Below are 8495 nucleotides of genomic sequence, written 5' to 3' on the forward strand. Positions count from 1 at the left end.
AAAATCAAACAAGACAAAGTTAATAGACGTTTGATGTACCATGAAATTCAGGTTGAGATAAAGCTTCGGGTTTTCGAAATGATGATCTTGCGGATCTTGTTTCCAAAAAATCAGATTTCATTTCTTATCAGGAATAATACAGGTACTGAAAATGCCAAGGTTACTAGAAGTAATTTTCTGTTTGAATCTCAAACTATCAATTTCTGACGAATTCGACTTTTGAATATAGAAAAAATTCAATTAAAATTATAATCTTTACCTTCTTTCGAATGCAGGACCCGTTCTACGATCGTCCATATGATCTATGACGTCAATATGATGTAATCTGAGAAAGGGTTTTCCAATAAAAGATTCCATTTTGAATAGCCGGCTATCTGGGAAGCTATCTCTTCACAGGCTGTCATATTTTGACATTTATCAAGTATAAGCGGCGCCATCACTAAAAATGGAACGATACACGCTTCAACAATGCATTGAAATTGTTGAAATTCACTACAAAAATGACAAAAAGCTTACTACTAGTGTTCGCAAAGCCAAAGAACTTTTGGATCGTCGTGAAGCACTAGTGAAACTAGTCAAAAAATTTCTGCTGTTGGGACAAGTTAGTGATGTGGATAATCGACAACGTTTGCGTCGCTCAAGAAGAACTGAGAATATTACTGCTGTAGCCATCAGTAGTGTTAATACAGACCCAGGTTTGTCGATTGTTAGGGAGAATGGATTACGCTTCTGAACTACCGGAGGTCATTTGTCTGATATCGTTTTCCATTGTTGATGGCATTCCTTCCTCTTTACTATGAAATAAAACATCCATTGATTTCTCTTGAAATATATTCATTTTTTATATCAAAATGAAAACTCTTATTGGAAAACACCTTTTTATAACTATATCCAGTATGTGGTCTCCAAGGGCGCAATTGACTAAATTGACGAGAACTCAAAACCTTATAACAAGATAGTGCTTTACTCAAGTTTTTCAAAGTTCAATTTCAATACAGTGACTAAATAAAACACAGTGGCGATAATACGTTCAAATTGAGCCTAAAAATGGTATACGGGACAGTGCTTAGCCATATACCTTAAGAATACGATTGACTAAACTGAACTGTTACTTCATCAAAATTAAAATTATTGAGCCTGATAGATTTCTATACAGAATAAATTTATTCGACTGAAGAATACATACTACAATGACTAAATGTAAGTGAATAAATCCCAAAAATCTGGTAAACGGAGAATGTAAACAAAAAGTTGCCATATTTAGGCTAAGAAACCGACAGCCAATCAAAAACGAGACCACTCGTGTCGCCATTGTGGTCATTAAGTCACTGTAAATTTCAACGTTCATCAGCGCTATCTAGGAAGTAATAGCTGTACTATTTTGAAACTCGTCCACAAGGGCAACCCTATTCGGGAATCCATGAATAACCTAGAAATACAAAGACAGATTCGGGCAGATTTCATTCAGTATGATTACTCCCTAGCAGTATTACTCACCATACTGAATTATTTGATTTACAGTGACTATATTTCCATTTCATACAGCCATCTAGTAGAAATAAAAAGAACTAAGCTTTATGCAAATACCCCCTCTTGACAACTAATGATATTTTAGGTAAGAAGAATACCCATTTGAATTCAAAGGCCTGTCGAATGAATAATTGAAACCAAGTATAAACCACAGCCAACAGAGAGAAAAAGATTTCTTTATATGGATGAATTGTTAGGTGATATCACAATTTCTTCCTAGGTGGCAGTAATGAGAATTCAAATCGAATTTTAACTTAAACTGTTATATACATATTGAAAAAATTGTATATATTATTTTATGTTCATACAATTATAAAATATCTACGATTTCAATCATAGCCGTATAATAATAAATATAAAAAAAATGATGACAATGATTTCAATATTCGTCAGCACCATCTAGGTAGCATTCGGGATATTATCCTGAATTTTATCCTTACATTAGCAATATCTCTAATTATTTGACGTGACCTTCATGAAAAGAAAAACAAACAATGATTTTGAAAAAAACACTCAAACTACTGGAACTATGCTTTGAAATGTAAGACCTGATTGCGTGGGAATCATTTGGCGGTAGCACCATCTAGTTTTGAAATATTTTTACGAAATTGCGATTATCCTACTTGTATTGATGTAGTCTTCATATAATTAAAACTACAGTGAATTTTTCATTATTATAAGTATTTAATCATTAGTGATAATACATTCATTACATGTAATCTTTATACAATGATATCTGGGGCAGTTGTCAGTGAGAAATGTAACGTACAGAAAACCTCATCAATTAATTTATCAATCTGATGAAAAATGAACTATGATATACCAATCAATTTGCTGCACAAAAACAATATATAATGAAAAAGAACAGTAAGTCACGCTAATCTTCAACAGAAGAAATACTGAATTATATTTCATTTCACCGTTGATATTGGTAGAGACATCTAGCTTGTTTTGTTCAAAACGAAAAAAATCACGGTGGAATGTGGAACTAAATAGTTCAGCAAGGCGCCGCAACAGTGAGAACTTATGTTTATGGAGTCGGCCGCATCAGTTCGCTGTACTGTTTATCGTTGAAGTGAAATCTTTAAATTGTGTTGAAAGTGCTAGTTGCAGAAATGGATGAAAATAGAGCTAACATTCTGCGGAATATGCAGATCTGTAGATTGTGCTTAAATTCTGATGGAAACTTGACAAATATTTATGATGATTCCAAAAATAAAAAGAAAGTAATGCCTCTATATCTTCAGATAGTGGCTTGTGTTAACGTAGAGGTTCGTATATAAAAAAATCAATCACCTTTGTAGTTTACTTTAATTGAAAATTTTGACAGATAGAAAAGGTGTTTCTGCACGATTAGATTTCTTCTATCTAGTGATATATAGACTACAAATTTTTGAAATCTAAATTAGAACATGTTAGGTTTTATTCCTTTATTTAAATTATTGTACATTTCCTTGCTAACAATATGCACGACTTAGATATGAGTTAAATATTTGGAATAAAAAAATGAACAATTGTCATAATAAAATATCCAAACAACTGATGAAAACTCAGTTTTGATTCAAAATGAAATATATGTTGGATAATAAGTATTCTTACGTTGTAATTAGTCCCCCTTTTATCTAATTTCTTCCTTTAGGACTATATGATCTACAAAAAACTCAAAATAAACTTTTTTATTTTTAATTTTCTTTGTATGATATTAATTGCCTCATAATAAAAAATCATTTAACAAAACCGATGTAAAAAGAGATACATAAAACAAAATATTAAGTAGCTCTGATTAAGATGTCACAACACTCTAATATACAGAGTCTTTAAGTCAAGTGTTTAACAAAACTAAAAGTTGCTATTAGTTTCTGAGATAACAACACCTTTATCGAATCATTTCTTGAACGCTTATAGAAATTCTGTTGATTAATTTTTGGTTACTACAACTTAAGTACAAGTATATTCCCCCCTATACTCACCAATGAAGATCTGTTTTAATTAAGACATAACATTAAATATTCATATCAAAAAAATGTAATTAAGACTGTAATTCCTTGAACAAATGTCCGTCTGCCAAGTTTGAAAAAGGCTAAGAAGTTCTGATTCCAAGAGATTGCTAATTTTTTCTCGTCTCTAGGTTTATAAGAATGATGGAATGCCAGAACTCATATGCGATGATTGTAAATATCTAATTTCACTAACGTATGGCTTTAGGGTGAATTGCAAAAAAGCTAATGATGCATTAAAAACATTTGCAGCTACAGGAAATTTAAGTGAAACACCATCAATCAACAAAGTAAGTTGTTTCGAAATGCTAAGATTATAATATATTCTGACAAACTCGGTTCTTCCAGATTCAAACTGAAAAAGAAACTAAAATCCGTAAAGTAAATGCCGAGTTTTTCTCACAACCAGCCAAAAGACTCAAACCTGATTCTAACGAAACTACAACTCAGCCTGAGGTTCACTCTGTTGAAATTCAAGAGGAAGAACATGCTCTTGAAGAATATGAAATTAGACCTTCTTCTGAAAATGCATTCAGTGTTAAACTGGTATCATCCAACAAGATGGATGAAGTTGAATTATCACCCCTTCGACCTAAAACATTTGCTTGTAGCTTATGTGAAATGACTTTCTCAATGAAGCAGCTCTTGGACATACATATGAACAGTCATGAAAAGTAATCTTTATTCATAAAAAAAAATCATCATAATTGAATGTTTTATTATTTTTTTAGGAAAGAGAGAGTTTTCCATTATGAAAAAGATCAATTAGTTGAGGTCGGCAAGAAAGAATTTCAAGATGATGAAACTGTTGATCATAATGAAAAGAGTCATGAGGTTAATTCTAACGTCAGTTGCTACTGTGGGAGCACTTTTTCTAGTAGAGAAGAATTACTGGATCACTCGAAGAAAAAACATGGACAAAGAAAACCATTCACCTGTGGAGATTGTGGAAAAAGCTTTGTTTTCAAGCAGGTAAAACCATCAATCCATTGAACTGAACTCACTAAATTCATCATCATCTATTTTCCTCTCACAGGGTCTAGAAAATCACAAAGCTACACATAGTGGTGAAAAACCACACAAGTGCAACTACTGTGAAGCCTTCTTCACATCACCAATCAAGTTGACTCGTCATTTGACTTCACATGCAGTGCTCAGACCTTATCCATGCAAGTTTTGCAAACGTACTTTCTTGTTGAGTCATCATCTCACTCGTCATATGCGAAGCCATTTTGCAGCAAAAACAAATAATCTTCAACAAATCGGTCAATTCAAGTGTGATATTTGCAGTATGTCCTTCAGGTAAGTACTAACAAATGACTGTTTACAGACTGAAAAAAATTTACAATATTCTTAAATTTATTTCAGACGTAAAGATTCTCTAATTAATCATAGTGCTATTCATTCAATGGTAAACTTAAAGTGTGTCATCTGTAATACTGAATTCGACAGTGCCCATTCGGTTAAGGAACATATAAGCACACATCTATCAGGACTTCCTTTTCCCTGTGAGAAATGTTCATATTCCTTCGAAAGCAGAGAGCAACTTGAAGAGCATGAACTTAAACATGCTGAAATGGAATATGAGGAGCAGGTATGTGATACTCCTACTTTCATTGATTTTTACTTTACAGTTGTTTATTTCAATATAGACATAGCTTGCAAATACATTCTTCTTTTCGATAATTTTTTTACTTGTACTCGTAAATGTTCTTTATGTTATTAAAATTAATTAGTTTTAGCTAATCACAATATTTGGGAGCCTTGTTATCAGTATACCTGAAAAAGAAATGAAGATTATTATAATACTGAAATATCACCTCTTGTCTTCAGATTGAAAAAGAAGTAGTAGAAGAGGCCCGAGCACAAGGTCAGATCTCAGGAGACATGGAAAGTGCCGATGAAGATGATGAGGAATTTGGTGGTGACCACATGGGCAGAAACGGAGAAGATGATGAAGAGTACATTGTGGACGAAGATGAAGAAATTAGTTTCGCAGCTTCAATTTCTTCACAATCGGAAGGCACACTGAGAAGATCTTCCAGACCGAGGAAAACAAAACAATTTGTAGATTTCCTAAAGAGTGAAGCTGAATCAGATCCTGAAAATGAGGAATACCAACAGCAAGAACCTTCAAATGAGGAACGCCAGATGCATCAAACTGCTGAAATAGAAACCGATATTTCACAGGTCAGTTTGGAAATTTCATTAACATTGTTTTGGCTAAATAAATTTTGTTTTAAATAGGCAAAAAAAAAAGGCTTTGAAAACTCTAATAATAAATGTGATTAGCAAGTGAGAATTTAATTGGAAACTGCACTTCCACATAACACATTCAATTTATTATACAGGGTGGTCATTTGAAAACGAAACAGACGAGATTACAGACGAAATAAAGTTTTTCGATAGAAATGCTCGGACAGGTCGATTTCTGTTTCGAGGGGAACAACTTAAGATGTAGGTTACGGACGCATAGCGCTTCAACCCTTGCTGCTACAACCCCCACCCCCAATTTTTGAATAGGGAAGATGGGGTGAGTGATACCTCAATTTAAAGGTATTTTTATACTGATTTCTGAACAGTAATTGTTTTTTCATTTTATGCATTAGTTCTCGAAATATTCATGCGTTAGTTAGTTAGGAAGGAAGCCACAGTCATGGTTGTTTTGAAGCTCAAAATGTCAATTTTCCACAAAACACTACAAGTGCCATGAAAACACCACTTCTTTTTCAAATACTTAGTTAAGAATATTTCGAGAACTAATGCATAAAATGAAAAAACAATTACTGTGCTGAAATCAGTATAAAAATACCTTTCAAATGAGGTATCACTCACCCCATCTTCCCTATTCAAAATTTGGGGGTGAGGGTTGTAGTAGCAAGGGTTGAAGCGCTATGCGTCCGTAACCTACATCTTAAGTTGTCCCCCTCGAAACAGAAATCGACCTGTCCGAGCATTTCTATCGAAAAACTTTATTTCGTCTGTAATCTCGTCTGTTTCGTTTTCAAATGGCCACCCTGTATATCCAAGTGACATCACAAAAATTTTAGTTTTTTGGGAATATTTATGAAAATTGAAAATATCCATTCCTTATGTTTTCAGTAAATATCACTGTATACTTTGAGAGGATGTTACAAAGTTGTTGAAAAGTTGAAAAAAATTCTTGTGAATTTTCTTTCAGATCTATATAATTGAAATTATTCTTGAAACTCATTTCCAAAAATGTTTTTATTCGACAGGACGGTGAGGAGTCGATTATAAAACCGATATTCCGTAAAGAGGGCATGAAAATGTACCAGAGAAAAAATCCAATCAAGAGGCCAAGGGTTGTAACAAATGTTTCTATTGACAAAATGAAAACTGCGCCTTTATCTCAGATCAATCAACCTCAGGTCACTACTATTGAAAATCTAGGACTCACAACGAAAGATTTGGAACAGTTACCGACAGAAAAATATGTTGATATGAAGATTGGAAACAAAACTGTTCGGGTGCAAAAACTAGTGCTCACCAGAGAAGAAATGAAAGCAATGGCTAGAGAAGGTAAAAATTCACTTTATTTTCTTGAGTTGTATATGGATTGAAAATCTTTACCACAGTTGTAGGTTAGGTTAGGTTATAGAGTGTACAGAAATCAATGCACCACTTGAATTATTTTTTAATTTGTGTTAAATCCCAAACATCGATATCTTCCCATTTCGGTCATCAAAATATCAATGATCGTAGCCAAATTCCCAAGATCGACAAAATATTATGTTGTCCTTGAGCTACGCTCACGGTTTCGATTCTTCACATTACTAACTTGCCCCAACAGCTCAAAGTTTTCCACCATTGCAGGCCGAAAAGGTGCTTCACGATGACCCAAAAGTACTTCAGTTTTGTGAACTGTGATTCCAAAATTTTTACCATTTTTGTAGTGAATTTCAATGCTGTGTGAATAGTGTGTTGTTCCATTTTTAATAATGACGTAGTTTTTACTTGTCAAATGTCAAAAGAAAACAGCTGTTCAGATAGCGGGCTATTCAAAATCTCAAAACATGAAAAATATGTAATTGGTTGTTTTTCAGGAAGAATTCGTGGAAATACAGTCCTCATAAAGAACCCTGGGCCTCAGAGTAAAGGAAATCTGACAACTGTGGAAGATGGATCTACATCAAAGGATTCTCCTTACCGAGTTTCCAAAGCCTACAAGAAAAAACCACCTTCTCCTTCGACCTCCAGTGCAGTTAACCAAAATACTTTGATTATTAATGATGTAATAATTGATAACATAGATGAGCATGAAAACAGCATGGAAGATATGGATAACTTGCCCTAAATTGGATGTAGGCTCTCTCTTTAACACGGTTTAGTATGTTTGACTGGTCCCGTAAGATCTACTTGAAATGTATAAAATTAGAAGCAAACAATTTTGTTTAAATTGTTAAATAGAATAGATAAGATGAGTAGTGTAATTATTGAAGTTTGTTCTTGACTATTTCATATAATAAATGGTACATTTCTTTACCTGTCTATTAATAGCCAAGTTTTGCCAAAAGTGATATTTTTAAGAATCAAAATAAATGTTGAAGTAATTGACTGAAATGCTAGATTCTCAGCATCATAAAATGTTGCCACATGTCAAGAAAAAAGTGCCATTGAAGAAATCCCTCATATAATCTTTTCAACTTTAAATGTGATTTGATATGTATATTTTTATTGATTGATCATAAAAAGTTTAAGAGTAGAATAGCAAATATAAATAAATCATAGTGTAAACATTTTTTTGTTTTTTTTTTCTAATAATACTTACTGAAGGAAAATATTTTATTTTCAATAAATTTCATTGGGTTTACCCAGTTTGATTTATCATTTCATGAAAGAGAAATAAAATAATTTTTCATCTATCTTGATAAAGTCAAATAAAAAATTCATTCAACTAGATCCCCAAAGAATTTTCAAGAAAGAAATTCGGTATAAAAATGGCTT

At 32.9% G+C, this 8495-nt stretch overlaps 1 protein-coding gene across 1 annotated transcript; it reads left to right on the forward strand.

The window, feature by feature from the left end:
• Window positions 1-2540: 2540 nt before the first annotated feature.
• LOC123686400 (protein suppressor of hairy wing-like) lies at window positions 2541-8289 on the forward strand. The gene is made up of 9 exons (XM_045626492.1): window positions 2541-2801; window positions 3659-3817; window positions 3876-4201; window positions 4259-4499; window positions 4564-4829; window positions 4896-5121; window positions 5361-5717; window positions 6767-7070; window positions 7595-8289. The coding sequence occupies exons 1-9, from the start codon at window positions 2646-2648 to the stop codon at window positions 7843-7845; spliced, it is 2286 nt and encodes a 761-aa protein (XP_045482448.1). The 5' UTR covers window positions 2541-2645; the 3' UTR covers window positions 7846-8289.
• Window positions 8290-8495: the final 206 nt, after the last annotated feature.

This window comes from Harmonia axyridis, chromosome 1 (genome assembly GCF_914767665.1).
Source record: "Harmonia axyridis chromosome 1, icHarAxyr1.1, whole genome shotgun sequence".
NCBI lineage: Eukaryota > Metazoa > Arthropoda > Insecta > Coleoptera > Coccinellidae > Harmonia > Harmonia axyridis.

Excerpts from the sequence above, each read along its gene's own strand:
- LOC123686400 (XM_045626492.1), top strand. The coding sequence starts at position 2,646 with ATGGATGAAAATAGAGCTAACATTCTGCGGAATATGCAGATCTGTAGA. Across the intron at positions 3,818-3,875 it reads AAACACCATCAATCAACAAA|ATTCAAACTGAAAAAGAAAC; the intron begins GTAAGTTGTTTC and ends CGGTTCTTCCAG. Across the intron at positions 5,718-6,766 it reads TAGAAACCGATATTTCACAG|GACGGTGAGGAGTCGATTAT; the intron begins GTCAGTTTGGAA and ends TTTATTCGACAG.